General features: G+C 40.6%; 1 protein-coding gene across 1 annotated transcript in view; it reads right to left on the minus strand.

Annotated features, from left to right (window-relative positions):
• The window catches only part of c20h11orf65 (chromosome 20 C11orf65 homolog), a 55897-nt gene extending 48282 nt beyond the window's left edge, over positions 1–7615 (minus strand). Inside the window, 1 exon segment of the mRNA XM_030757207.1 lies at positions 7599–7615. Within this exon segment, the coding sequence (XP_030613067.1) occupies positions 7599–7615 (17 nt within the window).
• Between the last annotated feature and the right edge of the window lie 15882 nt (positions 7616–23497).

The following is a 23497-nucleotide window of genomic DNA, read 5'->3' on the forward strand; positions in this document are numbered from 1 at the left end:
ATTTTATGGCCAAAATATAATCAACTCTCTGCCAAAACTGGGGCTCAAACTCTGAAATAAACCAACTGAACTGATGAGACCCACTTTAATCTGATGGATATGCTCTAAGATTTGAATGACGGGGAACCAAAACTTTATCTGCAGTTGGTCCTGGAGAGGGGGACATAAAAAAATGCTTCATATGCTCAGCCCTGGAGTAACATCAACTATCGGGACAGGTAACTAACTCACCTCACTGAAATAAATGCTTGAGAGGCTTTTTTTTTTTTTTTTTTTAACTTTTAAACTCTTAGTGCTTCAGGCTATGTTAGCTACTATGCCGGTAGTTAATGTGTTATAAGCTAGCTCCTCTCGCCACAATCTCCCATTTCTGAATAAAAACAGCAAATGAAGCAGTTAAATTCATTATCTTCAGCCAGGATAATTTTATTGAACCAGTAACTCCATAAAGGAAGTATATTTGACAAATAGTTTACAGTGCTTAACTTTCTGCTTTCTATGTGAAAGCAGCCGGTAACACACACACACACACACACACACACAATTCTTTAACAGCAGGAGCATAGCGAGCATGATTATCACTCATTATCGTACCTTTTTATCAGCATGCATTGGGCCGGGGATGAAGCCGGAAGGGTGACCGCTGTGAGGAAGCCATTTACAGTTACACACAGATCAGTGGATTCTGACCTCTTCCACCTGTACCACAACGTGGGAACTAAAACAGGACCGGACACCGTGATGAAGAACAGCAGGATGGAACTACTTGTGTGAAAGAAAAGAAAAATATAGTAATGAACGGGCAAAAAATAAATCAATATCAACAATATTGGACTGTTTTTATTTAAATTAGGCTTGAAAGTTCAGTCTTATGGGATTAGGGAGACATTGTGAAGCATCTAGTATTGATCAGAATAAGACTGACCTATTATACTGAATTCTCTGTTATTTTGTGCTTAGTGCATAATTTGTGGAAGTTAACTGCTTCCACAAAGTGTGGTCAAGTGGCTCGTTGCTCTCTCTCTTTTGCAGCTTTTGTGTCTGTTTTAACACTTATTGAGAAACTTGTGCTGACAATGACAACATGTGGTCAACTCAGTTTACATGATGACCCTCAAAGCTGGCAGAAATGACACTAGTGGAAATAAATTAGTAGACTAACAGAAATGCATTTTTATGTTTATTTATAGTACTGTGCAAAAAGCCTCACACCACGCCTTCATTTCTTTATATTTTGAGAGGAAAATGGGAAAGAGGAGCAGTGGTATATTGAAACATGCAAACACACAAAGAAATACAGTATGTAAGTAAATTCCAGCGAGCTTGGAATTGAATATTTGGTATGACCACCTTTATTCTTCAGCACAGCCTGAACTCTCTGAAGCAGCTTCATGTCATTTCTTTAAGCAGTCTTCAGGAACGGTTCTCCAGGCTTCTTGAAGGACATTCAAAGCTCTTCTTTGAATTTTGGCTGTCTTTTGTTCCACTGTGTGTTTTTCTGTCCATGTATGCTTTTACTGCATTGGCAGTGTGTTTGGGATCATTGTCATGCTCAAAAATTAAGCCCCTGCCAAACAGATACTTTTCTTTGTGGTAGATCAAAGTAAGATGACGCTTTTCTGAGTTCACAATTCCATCCATTTTGACAAGATTCACAACACCACAGTTCCAAACCACGATAGAGCCTCCACAGATTTTATGATTTGAACCAAAACTTAATCAGTGCATCAGACTGATTTTCAGTCCAGTTCTTGTGTAATGTGGCATACCTCAGCCTTTTCTCCCTGTTTCCACTTCCTGAAGAACGGCTTCTTGACAGCTGTCCTTCCACTGACACCATTTCTGATGAGGCTTCAGTGAACAGTAGATGGATCAACTGAAGGGCCAGACGCATCTCTCAGGTCCTGTGTCAGGTCCTTGCTGGATTTTGTTTTTCCTATTAAAGACATGACTTTCAGACACTATTTGGCTGCCATAGACAGTTTTTTTGGCCTGTCACTTCTACTTTTGTCCAACACTTGTCCAGGTTCCTCTGATTTTTTTGAGGACATATTGCACACCATGCCGAGATATCCCAGTTTCTCGGCTAATACTTTTTTGGAAATCACCTTGTTGGTGGAAAAATACTAATTTATTCCCTCTCAAAGTGTGTTATCATTGGTATTTTTCATAGATTTAGCCAAAGAAATTGGAACAAATGATGGGTTTTTGTGACAGGCTGCTAGTAACAAAATGTCTAAAGACACAATTTAAAATTGGCTCTTTTTAAGTTTTCTGTTATATGTAGACCCTTGAATTAGGTGCCTTTTTTATGCTTGGATGATTCATAGGTTAATGTTAAGTGACAAAGAAAAAAACAATTTGAAAATCGCCAGAAAATTTGCTCAAGATTAAAAAAGATTACAAGGCAAGTAAAGTCTGGCTCCTTGGAAGCAAAACATAAAGAAATATGGACTGGCTCGTGACTTTTGCACAGTGCTCTATATTTCTCTTGATCATTGCATTTTATTATTTTACAAAAAAATATAATCCATTCCGCCAGCCATCTCACTCATAATAGCAAATACACTAAGGTATTGATGTATCAAAACCAGAAAGATTTGGACAAACCAAGCAAACCAAAGCAGCAAGCAATATAAATGGATTGTGCACGTCTTTGTTTGAGCGGTAGACACACAGTAACCACATGGGCAAACAATAATAAATAGATCGTCAATACCATACAAAACTCTTTGGAGAATTTCAAAGTCCTGACCTTGTGCGGATGAGAAGAATGGGTCAAAGCATTGTCTGCAGGTTTTCTAAACGCTTTTTAAATATGTTACAGTCTAATGACAATAAAAGACCTGAGGAGGAGAATGTGAAGATTGATTTAATAAAAAAAAAACAATAATAATAAAAAAAATTGTTTTGAAATCTGTGGAAAGTTTCACAGTCAGAGTTATAACAAACATAAAAGTGTTTATGCTGTTATTTCCTTCCCATAAGAACAAGAAAAGTCCATTTGACAAACTGTCAGCGGCCTGCTCGCTGGGCTCTGATGGCATTTGGTCCACTTCACCCCTCCCCCACCCATGCCTCCCCCGCCAAACACACACTCTGTGTAGGTTGAGGCTGCAGATATCAAGCTGCTCATAAAATCTTGGAGCACAACCTGTCTCATGTCAGTGAGCTGGTGGATGTATAATTGCATAATGAAAAATGGAAGCCCACACAGCTGTAGCTGCCATGTGAGGTGTCGCAATGGAGCAGCCGGCGAGATAAGACGATGAGTCAGACAGAGAGTCTGTATTCACAGGAGGTTTATCAGCGCAACACCTCGCTGCTATCTAAACTCTACAGATTTCCTCTGTTTGTGTGCGCTTTCTAGGTGCCCTGGTGTCAAGCACATCCAAGCAGACATCTAAAAGATACTGAAAGATATACACCATCTACAATCCCAGCCTGTCAGATTGACTGCGATATGATGGAATACAGTAATATGAGTGCCTCCATAAATGTGAGAATTAGCATTCACGACTCAAAGGCTTTTTTTGTTTCCTCGGGGTATCCATTATTCTTTTTTTGAAATAAACAAACTGCAGATTTACACAGCCGAGATTGATGCCGTTAATAAGAACCCATACAGTGATGATAAATATCAGAGCTGACGGTCTCTATATCCACAAAAACATCATTACAATCCATTTGTGTTTCGTATTTTCCTCACTTACAGCATGTGGAAGTAATCAGGGGACATTTCACACTGTCAGGGAACAGTGTAGCATCAAGTCACTTGTCACAAGAAACTTTTTTGAAGCACACAGACACAAGCACGGACACAATGGCTGGCTCTGTGTCAGCTAGAAGCTGCGAGCAGTAAATTGCTCTCTTTTGTTTTGTTGTTTTTCTTTCCCCAATGGAGAACTAAAAGCTGTAAGCTGTGAGCTTGTCCATGGGGAGAAAATTAAATTAGCAAAAACACGTTTTCACGTTAGAGCCAAGAAATATGCAGCCGTTTGGATTTTGGTTTTCAATTATCCTGTTTAAAAAAATAGTGTCACTCCTACTCATTTCCTTTTTCTTTCTTCTTTTAATAAATTACCTTCCTCTATCAACCTGACTTAAAGATACTACTGTGTGTGAAAGCCCTTTAGTTTTGCTTTTGAGCCAGTGTTTCACCAAACTTTCTGTTCAGAACAAGACACATGATAATTTTCATTGCCATCAGTATCTCACTGCTTCCTTGAGACTATAGATTAGCACCTTCCCCTTTTAATAATATTGCTACAGTCACACTGGGGAAAACAGTGGTTGGAGACCACAGCATGACCAAAATTACTGTGACTGTGTGCAATGTTTGCCTTTGCTTCAAAGAAGAGAGGTCTGCAACTGCTCTCAGCCAGCTGCCATCTTCAAAGTGACTTTGGTGAGTCAAGATGGCAATAATAATAATAATAATAATAATAATAATAATAGTAATAATAATAAGTCAGTTTGCAATTGAATGGGGTCAAGTTGGAGATAACATGCAATCTGTTTGTAATAATATGGCAAATAACTGTGAGAATCTGCAAAAATTGGGAATCAGATGCTGTCTTCATGCACAAAAACTGGCCTTAAACAGAAATGTACATTAAATACTTACATTCAGAGTCCAGTCAGAACCTCATAGATTTGAAACAAAAATCAGATTTAACCACAATAAGTACATGAGTACCAGAATACAACCAGTTGGTAACCAGCTGAGTTGAGTCCTCCAACGCAAAGGAAGATGTAGATCAATCTGAGAAGGTGTTGGAAATCTGTCTGCATTCATAAATTAAACAGCAGTTGTTTGCAAACCTTCGCCAATCTGTCTGAGAGTGACTGCGGTTCACGTCGGACCGCTGCCAGTGCCTTACACTCAACTTCCTGTTTTCCAAGAGATCTAACAGGCTGATAAACTGCCAGACAGTGCACGCTGTGTAAATGTGTATGTTCCTGTTTTTCTGTGTGAGTTTTTATGAGGCTTGCTCTTGCCGTTCTCTTTTGCAAGAGAACAAGTGAAGTCAAGGGTAGATTAACTCGCTTATGCAATGACAAGCTTTTGCAAGACATTTTTAAGGTCAGAGTTGCAACTGAAAAGAGGAGAGGAGATTTAGCGTAGGCAAGCTGTGGAGGGGGAGATACTTTAGGAGAATAAGGGAGAGTTAACAAGCAGAGATTAGGTTTAGACAAAGTCCTGAAAGAATGTCAGTTTCTGCTTAAACAGTGTGGCTTATAATGACTTTGTGGAATAATCATTCATCCCAAATAGTCAAACATTAAATCCTTTTTTTCCCTTTCCTTATGAAGTTCACAGCTCACACGGATCAAATAGAAGAACTGGCTCTTTGTGTTTACACAAAAAGACACTGATTTAAAGGAGTCATTTTGTTATCATCCTAAATCAGGAAGTGAAGCTGGAACAAAGAAAAGCGACCAATACCCACTTAATGGGATTTAAATCCACCCAGTGTGTCTATTGAAATGCTGCTGCTGGCAGGAAAACTTATTCAAAACACAGGAACAAAGGAACTGAAAGTTAGAAGGAAAATACTCAAATGACTTTTCTTGAACAGAAAAATAAATCAATGTGGATGCAAATACACAGATGCCATAATGAGCAAATCATAATTTCCATATAAATAGAAAAACCTTAGCTTACCTTAGCATACATCAAGTCAGTAGCATAGTTTTCCTTTTGATTTTACTGGCTGCTGTTTGTGTTCCCTCTCAGCACTTTCATCATCATTCCTTAAAGTCTGTGCTACTGGCCCAGCACTGAACAGCAAACAGACAAAACACACAGGTAAAAAAAAAAAGTAAAGTAGTATTTGACTGTTATTAAGTTGGTGAAGACCAAAGCAAAGATGCAAGATAAGCAAGTTGGTTTTATATTTGTCAGAGAGCAAGACCTCCAAATGAATACTCCATCTCTGCTGGATGTGCAAAGCAATTTAGTAACAGTTTCACCTTATGCAGAAGAACATATATTATTACTGTGTTTGAAACTTGCCTCCACCCCCACAATCCCACAGTGAAAATCAATTCATGTACAGTAGATTTGCATAAAAGGTACTGAAAAAAAAGAAGCTATCAAGTAACTCAGCCATGAGATAGATATCACAGAGTAAAACCTACATGTAGATGCCTCTCTTTAAAGTAGCATAAAATAATTATACAAAGGAGTAAATGCTTCTAATTACATTTATTCTTCCCAATAACTGAATCAGCTATAAAGCCTTAAAAACAACTCAGATCAATTAATGATGGAAAGTCTTTGTTTGCCCTCCTGCAGCATGACCCTTCATGCTAATGCCTTATATAAAGTCCTACTTTAACTGCTAACTTTTAAATCTCTACTCATCAGTTTCACTTTGATCAGAAATCCTTTATAAATGATGTTGTGTCACTCAGAGGTACCAAGTTGTTTTTTTGATGCACGGAGAAAATTAAGAGTGAAAGTGGAAAAATTGCATTTTTCTGGCTGGATTGGATCTGAAATACTAATGTGACTGTTGTAATTATACAGTCTTTTGACTGCCTATTTAAACTCCTGCAGCATTTAAATTCTGCACTGTGAGGCGTTCTTGGTGGGTTTGCAGGTGATGCCCCATACTAACTACTTATGACACTGTTAATTCAGTGCTAATCTACTCTTCTGTCTCCATATTTTCTCTAACAAGTCATTTCTTGTTAAGCAAGAAGTCCTTAAGCAGGATTTTTTTTTTTTTCATTTACACTTTTGACACTCATCTGTTTATAACACGACTCTCGACCAGGGGTCAGTTAATCTAGCGCAGCGCCGCGCAGTGCCTTAGGTTTGATAGTTCAGTGATTTGGAGGAATTCAGTGATGGAGTGTGACAGGCCATGTGAGTGAACTTGAATAAGTGGTATAGTGCATTTGTATTATTCTGTTTTTTATTTATTAACTGAACCAGAAAATGCAATAACCTTGTGTTCACAGTCCAAATACAAATGAAAGCACTGACATCCTCATGCAGCAAGAATATGAAAAGTGAATCTGCAGCCACTCCTAGAACTGATTAGACTATTGATTAGTTATTGATACGAGCAACTAAAGCAAGGTTTTGGAGTCTATCATCAGTACCCATAATTATTGTCTGGTGGAGTGGCTAACCTTTTTCCTCATCTTTCATTTTCCCGCTTAATACAAGACTAGCTCATATGAGGACAGCATTTCTTTTTGTCCACAGCTGTTAAATGAAACATCATTTCTTTCAGTATTTTCATCATCATTTCTAAAAAATCTGTGCTACTTGTCCAGCACTGAATGGCAAACAGACAAAACACACAGGTAAAAAAAGATCAATTTAAAAAAAGAAGAAGAAGCAGCATTTCACTGCTATTGAGTTGGCAAAGACCAAAAACAAAACAGGGCTGCAAGAAAATAAGTCCAGAAAGTCCTTATTCCAGTTATTCACACTAAAACAGTTTGCAAGCCCATTTGCTGTAATCCTGTGCAGAGATTTCTGTTGCACAGTGAACATTTTGACATATATCAAGAATACAGTTTTTGGTAATATCCATCCAAAACTGCTTGACCAGAAGACAGTACCATATTAAAGTTACCTCCACTCTCCAACCATGTCTGCACAGTTTTGATGATTTATGATCAATTCTCTGCAGAGTACAAGATGTGATTTATGCAGTTTTCTGTATGTAACACTATTTGATTTTTTGTACTATTTTCTAATAATCAGTCTCATTGTGCTGTAGTTATAGTTGAGCCAAGAAATCTTTTATGAAAAGTAGTGTTATACAGCAGACCTATACATTGCTGAGACCTCTTCTGCTCTGCTTGCAGCATCCATTACTCTGTCTTCTAAACTCTTCTTTCCTGCCGTTAATAATTTTATGGACAGATTTTTCTAGGTGCAGCCAAAGGGCGCAGGGTTCAGTGATTTCAGGATCTCAACTCTGCTTTTTCCAGATGATTTAGTTCTGTTGGCTTCATCGAACGATGACCTCCAGCTTGCACTGGGGCGGTTTGCAGCCAAATGTGAAGCAGCTGGGACGAAAATTAAAATGTCCAAGTCTGAGGGCATGGTTCTGGGAATGACTTACTGCCCAAGGTGGAGAAGTTCAAGTATCTCGGGGTCTTGTTCATAAGTAAGGGGAGAGGGGAGAGGAAGACGGATTGGTGCGGCACCTGCAGCGATGCAGATTTTGAACTGGTCTGTCGTGTTGAAGAGAGAGCTGAGCATAAAAGTGATCTATGTTCCCACCCAAACTCTGAGATTGCAAATACAAGCAGGGAACATGGGCTTTCCCTATAGTGATAAGACGAGGACCTTGGTCATTCTGGAGGGGCTCAGGGTAGAGCTGCTACTCCTCCACATCAAAAGGAGCCAGTTGAGGTGGTTTGAACATTTGATCAGGGTGGATCAGGGCACTTCCTAGGTGAGGGGTTTCTGGTATGTCCTACCAGTAGGAGGCCAGGATATGCTGGAGAGATTATGTCTCTACTTAAACTGCTGTCCCCACCACCTAAACCTAGATAACTGGCAAAGGATGGATGGATGGATGTGGGCTGTCAATTCCTGTGGGGGTTTTGAGACTATATTTTATTCTTTTAAACTTTTCTCCTCAAGCCATTTCTAATTACCCGATTCTCTCATATCATTGTAGGCCCAGGATAAGGTGTGCCTAGAATTATAAGCAATGGAATACTGATGAATATCTGGAAGCATCCATATTCCTCCTTTTCTTTGTAGGTTTATTACATTTGTAACTGATCCTGGGCTTTTTAATGAAAGCAGAGAATAATTAATGTATTCCCTTAAACCACAAGGAGAGAAACTTAAGGGGTGTCAATGACATAAGAAAGGAACCCTTGGTAACACATTTTAATTATTTCAGCTGTGGGGCACCCTTAAAACCTCACTTTGTTTCACAAATATTTTATACCTTATTGATTCCACTTAAAAGGGGTAGTAATCAACAAATGTGATTGAAAAGTGAGGCGATTAAGTGGAATGGCCTCAATGATACAGTTTCTCCTGGTGCAAACAGCTATACTTTGAAATGCTTGAAAGGTTAAAGTGTGCTTGAGAAAAATCTGAATCTTTTTAAAACTAATGTTGCACAGATTTTCTGCCAGTTATTCATATTTATGCTGAAAATCCTTCACTCCTGATATCTATGGATAAAGCAATGTTGAAATATGAAGCAGTAATTTGTTCAATGGTTGTTAATGGAGTGGCTGTTGTGCTGCCATCTGTTGCGTCTGCTAAGTACTGCATCCTTGTTGTTCTGTTGTGTTAAATAAAAATGGCTGCTTTCAACAGGTTATGGGCCCAGAGCGTCGCTAAAAAAGCTCTGTAAACTTAGTTGCTGAGTCAGATAAACGGAGTTGTGGAATTCACAATGGATGATAAGACGTTTATTGACAAGCTGAGCGGACCAGAGAACTGGGCAACATGGAAGTTTCAGATGGAGCATTTGCTGAAAGCTAAAGGACTATGGGGTATGCTAACTGAGACGGATATGCTAACTGCGGATGCTAACGCACAAGCTACGGCAGAGTTTGAGAGACGGAGAGAAAGGGCATTTTCCTTGTTAGTGCTGAATGTGAGTACACCACAACTGTATTTGATAACAAGTTGCCAAACACCAAAAGAGGCTTGGGACACGCTAAAAGGACATTTTGAGAGAGACACTTTAGCAAATAAACTGTTTCTAAAGAAGAAATATTTCAGATGTGAAATGAAAGAAAAGGAAAGCTTAAATGATCATTTAAAACGAATGAAGGAACTGACTGATCAGCTAAAGGCAATAGGTGCTGTAATTGAAGAAGAAGATCAGATCGTAACACTCCTGGGTAGCTTACCACCAAGCTACGCTACAATTGTTACAGCTCTGGAGACAAAGATAGACAATTTGACACTGCAGTTTGTTCAGCAAGCTTTAATAAACGAAGAGCAAAAGAGAGCTAATGTTGATGACTACGGTGCTGCTACATCAGGTGGTGCATCAGCCATGTCAACACAAGTTCACAGAGGAATGCAGATTGATTCAAAAGTAGTGGGAGCTGAAAGACAAAGTTCATGGAGATGTTACAAGTGTGGAAAAGAAGGACACATAAAGCGTAACTGTCCAAGCTGGAAAAAACGAATCAAAAACCACAAAGCCAAAAATGTGATCTGTGAAAATGCAGAAGACTCCTCTGAAAGTGCATTCGTTGCTAAAAATGCGAATCTTACTGAAGGACCAAGACAAATTGAGTGGTTGATCGATTCTGGAGCATCAAAACACATGACGTGTGATAAAGAAATTCTTCAAGATTACCAGCAGTTCTCAAACCCACAGTCTGTAAAACTGGGTGATGGCAGAGTTGTTGAAGCCAAAGGTTTTGGCATTGTTAAATTGAACATGATCTTCAAAGTCAGTGATGCTAAACCTGCCACTATGTATGATGTGTTGTACGTTCCAAAGTTGTCTGGAAATCTCTTTTCAGTGGGAGCTGCTACAAGAAAAGGAAATACAGTGCAGTTCAAAGGATCTCGTTGCTACATACGTGACAAGGATGGAATTCTTCGAGGAATGGGAACACAAAGAACTGATGGACTGTATCAGTTAGATGTTGAAGGAGCTTCACCTATCTGTTATAGTGCATCAAGTGCATCAGTGACAGCTAATCTGTGGCATCAGCGCTTGGGTCACACTACCAAGCTAAAGGAACTAGAAGGTCTGGTAAATGGAGTGAAATTCTCTACAGACAAAGAGCTTCCCTTCTGCGAAGCATGTGTGGAGGGCAAGCTGACGAGACAGTCATGTAAGACAGTGGGAGAAATCCGTTCCAAACGTAAGCTGCAACTGATCCATAGTGATGTCTGTGGACCCATGCAGACTGAGTCAATAGGTGGATCAAAATACTTTGTAACATTCATTGATGACTTCTCTCGCTGCTGTAAGGTTTACTTCATGAAACAAAAAAGTGAAGTCTTAAGCAAATTCAAGGAATTTGAGAAAACATACTCCAATGAGTGTGGACACAAAGTTGCAAGACTAAGATCAGATAATGGTGGGGAGTACATTTCAAGGGAGTTTCAAGACTATCTGAAGGCTCAAGGTATCCACCATGAAATGTCTGTACCTCATACGCCTCAACAAAATGGAGTTGCAGAAAGGAAAAACAGAACATTGATTGAAGCAGCTAGAAGCATGTTGTTGCATGCTAAGCTACCAAATATGTACTGGGCTGAAGCAGTAGCAACAGCAGCCTACATACAAAACAGGTTGCCCACATCTGTTCTGAAGCAAGAGACACCTTACCAACGATGGTCTGGCAAAAAACCTGACATCAGTCATGTGAGAGTGTTTGGTTGTGTTGCTTATGCACATGTCCCAGATGCTGAAAGGCGAAAACTAGACAAGAAAGCAGTAAAGCTCAGATTTGTGGGCTATGCAAGCAACGCAAAAGGTTATCGTTTGTTCGATGAAGAGAAGAGAAGAATCCTGATTCGAAAAGATGTCATCTTTAGTGAGACAGAATTTGACTGGAAAAATGAGGTGGATGCTTCCTGTCCAGAAAAGGGAGTGACTATCATCACAGAAGAAAAGGAAACAACTGATGATGAAATCACTGTCGATGAAACTGTTAAAAAAGGGAGTAGAATCAGAAGTGCACCAAAGAGATATGGATATGATGAGTTTGCAGATATGGTGACTATTGATCATTGTGCTAATGTGTGTTCTGTCACAGAACCTGGTACACTGAAAGAAGCATTAAAGAGTCCAAATGCAAAAGAATGGCAAGAAGCAGCTGATTTGGAATACGAGTCACTGCTAGAAAATGAAACTTGGGATCTGGTGGAACTACCAAAGGACAAAGTGGTTGTAGGGTCAAGATGGGTGTTCAAAGTCAAGCATCAAAGTGATGGAGAAGTGGAGCGATACAAGTGCAGACTTGTTGCCAAAGGCTACTCACAGCTGTATGGTGCTGACTACAATGAAACCTTTTCACCTGTGATACGTTTTAGCTCAATTCGTACATTATTATCCTTTGCCATCCAGAATAACCTACATGTGCATCAAATGGATGTTGTCACTGCATTCCTAAATGGACACTTGGAGGAAGAAGTATACATGGAACAACCTGAGGGATACATCAAACCAGGTCAGGAGCACCTTGTGTGCAAGCTAAAAAAATCAATCTATGGACTAAAACAGTCTCCTCGTTGTTGGAATAAAGAATTCACACAGTTCATGAAGGATCTTGGATTTAAGCAGAGCACCTCAGATCCTTGTGTGTTTGTGAGGTCATCACAGGAGCTGGAGATCATTGCAGTCTATGTAGATGATCTGATGTTGATTACAGAGTCAACTGAAAGCATGGATGAGTTAAAACTAGCTCTCCAGGAGCACTACAAAATGAAGGACTTGGGTGAGCTGTCCTATATCCTGGGCATCTCAGTTGTTCAAGACAAAGAAGAAAACTGCATCGCTCTTCATCAGAAGCAGTACATTGAAACCATTCTTCAGAAGTATGGGATGGATAAAGCAAAAACTGTTGCAACCCCCGCTGACATCAGTGTAAAGCTGAAAAAGGATGATGGTGTCAGTAATCCTGTCAATCCAAGTATTTACCAGTCCATGGTAGGAAGTCTGCTGTATGCAGCGATGACAACAAGACCAGACATAACACAAGCAGTGAGTACAGTGTCAAAATTCAGTGCAAACCCAAATACTGCACATCTGACTGCTGTAAAGAGAATTTTTCGATACTTAAAGGGCACAGTTAACCTTGCTCTGAAGTATGACTGTACAGGGAACAAAGATCTGATTGGCTTCTCTGATGCTGACTGGGCTGGAGATCAGGATGACCGGCATTCAACAACAGGCAACATATTTCTGCTGGGTGGAGGAGCAGTGAGCTGGCTAAGCAAGAAACAAGCAACAGTTGCACTTTCAACAGCAGAAGCTGAGTATGTTGCTCTCAGTCAAGCAGCTCAAGAGGGTACCTGGCTGAGAAGATTACTAAGTGATCTAGGTATGGTCACAACGCCTACAGTGATTCTGGAGGACAATCAAGGAGCTATTGCAATAGCAAAGAATCCAGTGAACCATTCAAGAACCAAGCACATAGACATTCGCTATCATTACATTCGTGAGTGTGTGCAGAACGGTGAAGTCAAGTTGGAATACTGTCCAACAGATGACATGAAGGCAGATATCTTGACAAAACCTCTTACTGTCATGGCGTGTGTGTGTGGCAGGCAGAATTGGACCCCAGGATGCAGACTCAAAAAAACAGGATTTATTGGAAAAATACAAAACAAACCTATACTGGGAAGGGACTAAACCAAAACCTGAGGAGGAGCAGGGAGACACACAGCGAGGGAACACTGAAGACGACGCGACAGAGAACAAAACAAAACTGAGGGCTTAAGTACACACTGGGTAATCAGGGCAAGAGGAAACAGCAGGGAACAACAGGTGAAGCAAATGAAACTAACAACATGGGAAGCAAAACTAAACACAAAGCACAGGGAACATACGACTGTCAAAATAATACAGGAAGTGACTAACCAAGGCGCACGCAGACTACATACGGGGGACTGGCACACAGACACGGGGCAGAGACACAGACTAGTCACAACACTAGGAATAAACTCAACATGAAAACACAGGAGGTCAGGGACAAGACATCATGACAAGAACATGGAGCAGGGGAGACAGGGACGAGGGGAACAAACGTATCAAAACAACTGAAAAACAACAAAACTCAGGGAAGACAGAACTAAACACAAAATGCTGGGCAGACGGCCCAGGACCATGACACTTACAAGACAGAAATTTGAGTATCTCAGGAGAGAGATTGGACTTGTCCCGATGTAAATCTGTAATAGAATGTCTTGCTGTGTGGATTTGTTATAAAATGGGCAATATTTTTTTGTTGGATATAGCAAGACAGAAGTAAACTATAAACCGGAAGGAATAATAGGTTAGTTTTTGCAAGTTGAGTTAAATTTATTATTTCAGCATTACCTTGTGTCTTAGAACCATTGTAAAATTAAGTGGGAGTGTTGAAATATGAAGCAGTAATTTGTTCAATGGTTGTTAATGGAGTGGCTGTTGTGCTGCCATCTGTTGCGTCTGCTAAGTACTGCATCCTTGTTGTTCTGTTGTGTTAAATAAAAATGGCTGCTTTCAACAAGCAACACCAATAAACAGCACAAGCCATGGAAGTTTCATTAGAGAACAGTGAATTATTCGGGTATATACCAGCCTCAATTATTAAGATAAACAATCGTCTCTATATAGGCCAAGCCTTTAATCTTCCAAGTGGCAATCTTCAGTTATCTATCACGGTTTACACGTCAACATGTTGTTGACCTTTTATGCATCTTTGCCTCCTTAAACAAGCCATAAGTCAACAAGCAAAGCAGCCCAGACAACAAATGGATGATAAATGCTGCATGCTAATGGTGAGGTATCGTGCATGCAGCTAATGCTGCTCATAAATCAGCTTCCCTGTCAAGACTGCATGTGATTAACAGATAATTTGAACAAATATTTGCAAACCAGAAGAAGACCTTACAGTGGCAGCTTTGATCTCTGCATACAGATTCACCTTTCACTCCTGTTACATCACATTTTGTCATGGTGAGTTACTAATATCATTCTTGGCTCCAGTCCTGAACCATATACAGTATATATAGATTTATACATGGACCAATGAGTTAGCCTGTTATCTCATACTGCCTCATTTCTTGTAAAATCAACAACACTAAAGGAGTGCCCCATGTTTTGTGGGTTCAAACTATTTTTTTATTTTGTATTTTTTTTTTTGGTGATTGGAGTGAGGACTTCAAAGTCATTCAAATGTCACCAATAAATTACTGACAAGCTAAAACTTCATCACATACACAACCTCCTCTGTTCAATTTGGTGAAGCCCATAAACCTCTTGCATAAATAGAGACACAATAATCATGTTTGCCTGATTAGAGCCAGTCTGTCAGGTAGTTGTTTATATTGACGGAAGCACTGGTTTTCAAAGTGCAGCCCTATCATTCATTTCAGTACATCTGCTACCTTGGCAAAGTGAAAATGCAGATACAAGTACAACACCTTGCAGGAGGCAACCAATCAGAAGCTTTCCAGCTCACATTCCCGACCACCTTGTAGCAAATGTAAATGACGTGCTTTTTTCTTTCTTTCTTTTTTGTTTATTTCTAATTTCTCACACATTTGTGAGACATTTCCAGTACAGTTGTTCCATTATCATCATCAGGGAATCAATCACAATGGCAGAGGGGGCTTTTCACACACCTAACTAAGGCTTCTCCCTCACCATCTTAAAGGACGTTCCAGTTAAATAAGATAGGTATGTCCTTGCATACAAGTGCCTCATATCCACATGTGCCAGTTAATTTGGTTCAACAGATAACAGATGTCAACCGGGTAGATGCAACATAATGCACCGACACCTTGTGCATGATAAATCAAAAGTTAAATGATTATATACAAGAATAGCAGAGTGTTGTGACGTTAAGCACAGCCACAGGTTGTAACTCTTCTGTCTGACACAGCAGAATGCTGTATAAATAACAGGGATGCACATGAATAAATAAGAAGTCATTAAAAAACACTGATCAATGGAAAATTCTTCCTGGTTCTTGTCTCTGTACAGTTTTCTCCCTGTGCCTGCGTGGGCTCTCTCAGGGTACTCTGGCTTCCTTCCACAATTCAGACACATGCATGTTAAGTTAACCGCTGATTCTAAATTGTCCAGAGCTGTGGATGCGAGACAGGTAAAGTGCCTAAAATGCATATAATTAAGCACTCTGGGAGTGTATCTGTTGAATGTGGCTTGAGTGGTCAGCAGCTACATACAGTAAATGCCAGTGCATTTCCATAATGAAAAGCTCCCAGGGCCTTTGCTTCTGCCACCACTCTCGCTCTCTCTCTTCCCCTCTCTGTCTTTTGTCTTCCTGTCTTGTGTGAGTTTGATTGCAGAAGCGGAGGCAGGTGCGTGGGAAGTCAGGCCACCAGGTGTTCATCATCCCATCTGCTCTGCCATAAATGCCTGGTTCCAACCCCAAATCCTCGCCATATCCTCTACTGTATCTCACAGTCACTCTTGTTCCAGCTAAGCTTGTATTTTTAGCCTTTTTTCCTTGACTGCCAAGTTACTATTCACTGTTTCCTTCAGCCTGAGTCCATCCTCTGGCTCTGTTCTTGTATCAGTGGAACTGCTCTCAGCAACTTGTGTCCCCCCAGCAAAATCCCACCCTGCACTACTCTGTCCCCTGCTTCACACCTTCACCCTCCTACTGACCACAAAAACTCACTTTTTTTGTGATGAAATATTTCTTGGCTACAACAGTGAACACAAATACTTGAAGTGTTTAATAAATGCACAGCAAGTTCTACTATATGACACATTACTTTAACAGTAATTGAGCTGAACAGCTCAACAGAAGACTTTTCATAAATGCACGAGCTACTGTGTGGCCCACATTAACTGGAGTGAGATAACATCACATAATGTTTTCAGGCTACACTGTCTGCATTTGATCATTTGGTTAATTACATCCACAGTGCCTGCAAATGTTTGTAGATTGGATTTTACTGATGGCCACACGGCTAAGGGTCAACAGATTTTGTTATTGGCACAACGTGAGGTGCTCAACAGTGAATTGGAATTGAAATGCTGATGTGTGTCCCACTCATATCTCTCAGTACTTGTGAGCGGTCTCCCACTCTCTAGAACAAAGGTGTTTCTTGCGTGTGAAGCTATAATTAAGCATGTTGTTATGATGGGTCATGAGTGCAGAACCTCGTTCCCTTTGTCTTCCCGGGGTTACACTGCGGTCAGTTTGAATAGCTTTGCAGCTTTAATACATTAGCACTCTTCAAGCAAGAAACTGCAAAAATGCTGCTTAACAGGCCTGTTGGCTGAGGATGGCACTGATAAGGAACAGCCCAGTTGTGTTTCAGGTAAGCTAATTTATTTACTCGCTATCTACATGTGGTGCTTCCTTTAAATTCAGTTTGTGTCTACAGTGGGCACTGGTGGGGCTTAGTGCATGACTGCTAATTTAATAAATAGCCCTACAAGGGACTGAAAGAACTATTTAGTAGGTCAGAGATCACAAGTACATGCACAAAAACAAACACACATTGGGATGGATTTTGTTTTCTCTCTTCCCATTTGGGCTGCAGATCCCACTGTGTTCTTTGCAGCAGGAACACATCCACTGGTTTAGTGGGGAAAGGTTTTTCAAATCCACATCAAGCCAAAAAAATCTAGCAAATGTTTTTTTGCACTGGAGAATGAATGGAAGAACATGCTTTCAGATAAAAAGGGATCTCTGTCACAGGACTGGCTGTAGCCGTTTGGGTGCCCTAGGCACAATTAGGATTTACTGCTCCCACATGCAGATACGTGGATATGAAGCCTACTATCAGGGGGTTTTGAGAAAACAGTAATTTTGGGGCAATTTAGTAGTTTTGCAGCCCTGTGATGCAGCCTATACAGGCTGTATCCTGTCATACAGTTTCCAGGGCCCTGCAAAAGGATGGATGGATGGATGGATGGATGGATGGCGTCACAGAGCATTTCAAGAGGAAAATGTTAACTTCCATGAAATGAACAATTATTAATAATAGTAGAAGATATAGATCTTAATTTATCATCAGGCCCTGATACAGTCTGTCTCTGTGTCCACAATAAGGGAATTTTTACTTCTACAGCTTGAACATTAGCTCCTTACAAAATTCAGAATAAAATCCAATAAGTTTCAATAATAATCTAATGACCTCAGTGTTCACGCTTCTAACTCTTTGATTGAAGAGTAAATAGCTTAGTTTCTTTTTTATTGTTAATTGTTATTATGTTACAGTGCATCTCAGGCCATGTAACACAAGTCAGTGACACAAAAGTGATGTAAGAAGTATTTCAGTAGAGTGACATAATGCATAACACTTTAAAAAAAAACAAAGTATCATACATTATGTTTTCTGAGCATTGACCCCAACACTGTTGATAGCCAGTTAATACAAAAAAAAAAGATCTGCATTTTCTCCATCTTGATTTCAGGGTGTAGATCATTACAGGGTTTCTTTTCTTAAACCTTGAAGTTCAGTTACTGATCCAGGTTGAGGACATACCTACAGCATGTTGTGCCCTCAGCTAACCATGGAAACCACAGCAAACAAACCATTTCTGGGCCATTTAATGGCATGTTTTCAGTCACTGCCAACATATTGTTTTACTCATTTACAAGTCAGAAATAAAAGTTGGCAAAAAATCCGGTTATATTCTAAGAAACAGCGAAGTTTCTGTTTGTTCCACCAGCTAACTTTCTAATGACTGCCAACTTTGGCTCTGGCTAGCAGCCATGATGCTAAAAGCAGTGAGCCTTTAAAAGAGAACACTTTAGTTTTTACTTTCGTCAGGTGTGTTATTGCACACATCTGCAGTGATGCAGGCTGTGGGCATGGGCAGCCTGTCTTGATGGCTTATCTTGTCAGAGAAAACAGCAACTTTGGTGGCATCAGTGCCTCCCAAACACTCATCTCCCAAATGTCCCTGTAACCTTTAATGTCTCCATGAAGAATTCAATTTCTCCTCCATCCTGTCGCATCTTCTTTGACACCGCCATCACACTCTGAATGTTTTCACTTTCTGAGGTAGGCGGGTAAGCAGCAAATCTCTGGAACATCCTTGTGCACTCCATATTGATCATGAATAAATACTTGTAAGTACTGTTTTCCAAAAGTTTGTGCCGTAAGTCTCCCATCTATTATCTTTCCAGATCATTTTTGCATTCAAAGTGTTTGTTCTATTAAAGCCTTGAAATTCAAACTGCACCATATTGCTGATAATACTTAAAGGACAGTCAGTCCTTACACTCTCTTTGCACACTAGCAGCTGGGGAGAAAGCTTAATATTTGTACAAGCTTTGTTTTCCAGTAATAAGATAAAATTTTTCCTTTTGTTCTCAATTCAGCGCGGTATATGAAACCCTTTATCATCTGCTTTCAGTCCCTCTCGGTCTCTTCCAGTTATTTCCTTCTGAGCGCAAGGAAAATCCTGACAATGAATCAAACCCAGTGGGACGCCAGTTTCTTTCAACAATACATCTGGCTCATATCCCAATGTCATGAACCAGGGACTAACTCACAACTGTCTCACAGTGGAAAAACTGGTGCATTATTGATATTGTATGCTGCAAAACCTCCAGAAATGGCCCATAATTTTCTAAATATTGTTAGGGAAATGCGTTTGAATTTGAAAATCAGAGCTCTGCAGACTAGGACGCAGTACAATGTGCCATTTCACTGATAAAAGCAATTTGAAACCAAGATCTAATATACTGCCTAAGGGACAGATTTAAAAGTACATCAAAACAAAGTACGATAAAGCAAACTGAGTAAACCTTTTATCATTATAAGTTGTCTTTGTTTGCTTATTGTTTTGCTTTTTTTTGGCAACGAGACAATATTTTCTGAAAGCTAAACAAAGTCTACTATAATTGGTTCTCATCTGCCTATCCTAATTAAATCAGCCTAGGTTAACACACACACACACACACACACACATGCATGCACGCACGCACGCACACAGTCAATATTAAATAATATGATTATTTAATATTGACCAGTCACATGAGAATCTGTGCTATAAGATTATTATTTGTCATCACAGCTCCCAGTAGCTGTGATGACACTGACACTCACTCCATGCATAATGTGAGCATGGATCTGACAAAGACTGGACATCTCAGTGAATGGTTTCAAAGAGGAAACAATCATCTCTGGAAACAAATATCTGCACTAGGGAGGCAACAATGAGACAACCATCAAAACAGGAATGGTTTTACAGGTGGAGGACACTGATATTTTTTTCCCTCCTTATTTTTTCTGACTGTTTTTTCACTAGTTTTGCATTTGGGTAGGGTCAGGATCACTACTGGTAACAGGAGGTGATACCTGGACCCTACAGAGGGTGCAACAGGTGGCCCAACTCCTCCAGGATGGCATATCTATAAGTGCCATTGCCAGAAGATTTGCTGTGTCTCCCAGCACAGTCTCAAGAGCATGGAGGAGATTCCAGGAGATAGGCAGTTACTCTAGGAGAGCTGGACAGGGCCGTAGAAGGTCCTTAACCCATCTGCAGGTCCAGTATCTGCTTCTTTGTGCAAGGACCAACAGGATGAGCACTGCCAATCATCTAATAGACTCCAATTTGTTCATGTAAATGGGGAGTCTTCTTCACACACTAAGGTTCGTCATGGAGTTCCACAGGGTTCTGTGTTAGGACCAATTTTATTTACATTATACATGCTTCCCTTAGGCAGTATTATTAGAAAGCATTGCATACATTTTCATGCAGATGATACCCAGCTTTATCTATCCATGAAGCCAGATGACACACATCAGTTAGTTAAACTGCAGGAATGTCTTAAAGATATTAAGGCCTGGATGACCTCTAATTTCCTGCTTCTAAATTCAGATAAAACTGAAATTCTTGTACTCGGCCCCACAAATCTTAGAAACATGGTGTCTAACCAGATACTTACTCTGGATGGCATTACTTTGGTCTCCAGCAACTCTGTGAGAAATCTTGGAGTCATTTTTATCCAGGATATGTCCTTCAATGCACATATTAATCAAATAGCTAGGACTGCTTTTTTGCATTTGCACAATATTTCCAAAATTAGAAACATCTTGTCTTATAGTGATGCTGAAAAACTAATTCATGCATTTATTTCTTCAAGGCTGGATTATTGTAATTCATTATTATCAGGCTGTCCTAAAAGCTCCCTGAAAAGTCTTCAGCTTATGTACTGACAGGGACTAGAAAGAGAGAGCATATTTCTCCCATATTGGCTTCTCTTCATTGGCTCCCTGCTAAATCCAGACTAGAATTAAAAATTCTTCTCCTCACATACAAGGTCTTGAATAATCAGGCCTCATCTTATCTTAAAGACCTTATAGTCCCATATCACAATACTAGAGGACTTCACTCTCAGACTGCTGGCTTACTAGGATACTTAAGAGTAGAATGGGAGGCAGAGCCTTCAGTTTTCAGGCGCCTCTTCTGTGGAACCAGCTCCCAGCTTGGATTGAGGAGACAGACACCCTCTCTAATTTTAAGATTAGGCTTAAAACTTTCCTTTATGATCAAGCTTATAATTAGGGCTGGATAAGGTGACCCTGAGCCCTCCCTTAGTTATGCTGCTAGGCCTAGTCTGCTCGGGGGTTCCTATGATGCACTAAGTGTTTCTTTTCATTCACCTCTTTTTACTCTCTTTTTACTCCACTCTGCATTTAATCATTAGTTATTATTAATCTCTGGCTCTCTTCCACAGCATGTCTTGTGTCCTGTCTCTCTCCCCTCAACCCCAACCTGTCACGGCAGATGACTGCCCCTCCCTGAGCCTGGTTCTGCTGGAGGTTTCTTCCTGTTAAAAGGGAGTTTTCCTTCCGACTGTCACCTAATGCTTGCTCATAGGGGGTTGTTTTGACTGTTGGGTTTTCTCCATATTATTGTATGGTCTTGACCTTACAATATAAAGTGCCTTGAGGTGACTGTTTGTTGTGATTTGGCAATATATAAATAAAATTTAATTGAATTGAATTGCCAGAGCTACAAAATGACCTCCAGCAGCCACTGGTGTGAATGTCTCTGAACAAACAATCAGAAACAGACTTCATGAGGGTGGCCTGAGAGCCTGATATCCTCTAGTGGGCCCTGTGCTCACTGCCCAATGCCGTGGAGCCCAATTGGCATTCGCCACAGAATACCAGAATTAACAGGTCCACAACTGGTGCCCTGTGGTTTCACAGATGACAGCAGGTTCACCCTGAGCACATGTGACAGACATAAAAGGGTCTGAAGAAGCCGTGGAGAACATTATACTGCCTGTAACACTGTTTAGACTGGTTTGGTGGTGAGACAGAGATGGTCTGGAGAGCCATATCTATGGAGGGACACACATACTACGTTTCCATCTCCGAGGTGCCGGTGCTCTTAAGAACTCTTAAGAATGGGCCTGCATTTCCACCGCGCTTTGTGAACTGATCCTTTACATATGAGTGTGGGTGGGTCCTCGTCTGGACACGGAAGCTGAAGGGCACAAATGTGGGAGAACACGCTGTTGTCCTACAAACATATTTTATGGTCCAAACAAAACTACTGCAGCCTCTGTGTGCGGCACAGAGGAAAACACACAGCGATTATGAGCAAGACGACAAGCACGCACTTTGCGTCCTTTTATCTGTGATATGAACTGATACAAAGCAGCAGGTTCAGCCTTAGAGCCCAACCTAATTTACAGTCATGAAAATTGCATCGCTTTTCTCATGTAATTCACACCATGCAGTGAAATAGCAGTAGAAAACTTTATGTTGAGATGGCAGAGTCACGCCCTTCTGCTGCTTTCGTCATACATTCTTGGTTCCAGACCAGCTAGCTTGCAATGCCGGAGTTGAACCTAATTTTTGGTCTAGCACCGAGTGCGTTCGCAGTGGAAAAAACGCTGAACGGTTCAAATACTGGCACCGGCACCCACTCAGTGGGAAAAGGGTCTCAGACCTCTACAGGCTAGGCACCGGCACCCTGTCTGCCGTCAGGTATTGAATGAAATCTTTGGACACACTGTCAAACCCTACACTGAGACAGTGAGTCCTTGGTTAATTCCTGGGTCAAAACAGTGCCCGACCTCATGTGGTGACAGTATGCAGGTAGTTTCTGGAGGACGAAAGAATTGATACCACTGACTGGCCCTCACACTCGCCTGACCTAACTCCAACAGAGCACCTCTGGGGCATTATGTTTTGGTCCATCTGAACCTCAGACTGTCCAGGAGCTCAGTGATGCCCTGTTCCAGATCTGGGAGGAGATCCCCCAGTCGTTTCATTAGGAGCATGTGGGGGCCATACAAACTACTGACTAATTTTGAATTGCTTGCAATGAAATTTCAGCAAAATGGAATAGCCTGCTGCATCATTTTTTTTTCATTGTAGGTTGATCATTTTGATTTCCATCAAACAATGTGGCTTCCTTTCATTCCTAACACATCACCCAGTCCATATCAGCATAGATATCCAATTTTTTTGGTGGTAAGGGGACATATGTGCATTAAATAAAAACAGGTTTGATTATACTGGTCCCTGCCATTTTTCAGTGACAATGTGTAAAATCTCCTGGAGCATTCTCACAGAACCTCAATGCTGTTAGCAAAGTGATAAACTGCGCTCAGGGTGATAGCAGACATCTGCTGTCATACAGCAGCATCAGACAGATTATCCTGCTCTCCAGCCATCTAATCTAACTGCTGCACGGCTGATAGCATGAGTGTGTTTCTGGGGTTATCGAGTGGTCCCCATCACTAATGCTCACTTGACATGTCAAGAACACTTGACGGCGACATCTTGCCAAATGAAACACTTCTCTCTTTGCCAAATATGTGAAGCTCACAACAGATACAGGCTGAGCAGACAGCATTTATG

The sequence above is a fragment of the Archocentrus centrarchus genome, chromosome 20 (assembly GCF_007364275.1).
Source record: "Archocentrus centrarchus isolate MPI-CPG fArcCen1 chromosome 20, fArcCen1, whole genome shotgun sequence".
In the NCBI taxonomy this organism is placed as follows: Eukaryota; Metazoa; Chordata; class Actinopteri; order Cichliformes; family Cichlidae; genus Archocentrus; species Archocentrus centrarchus.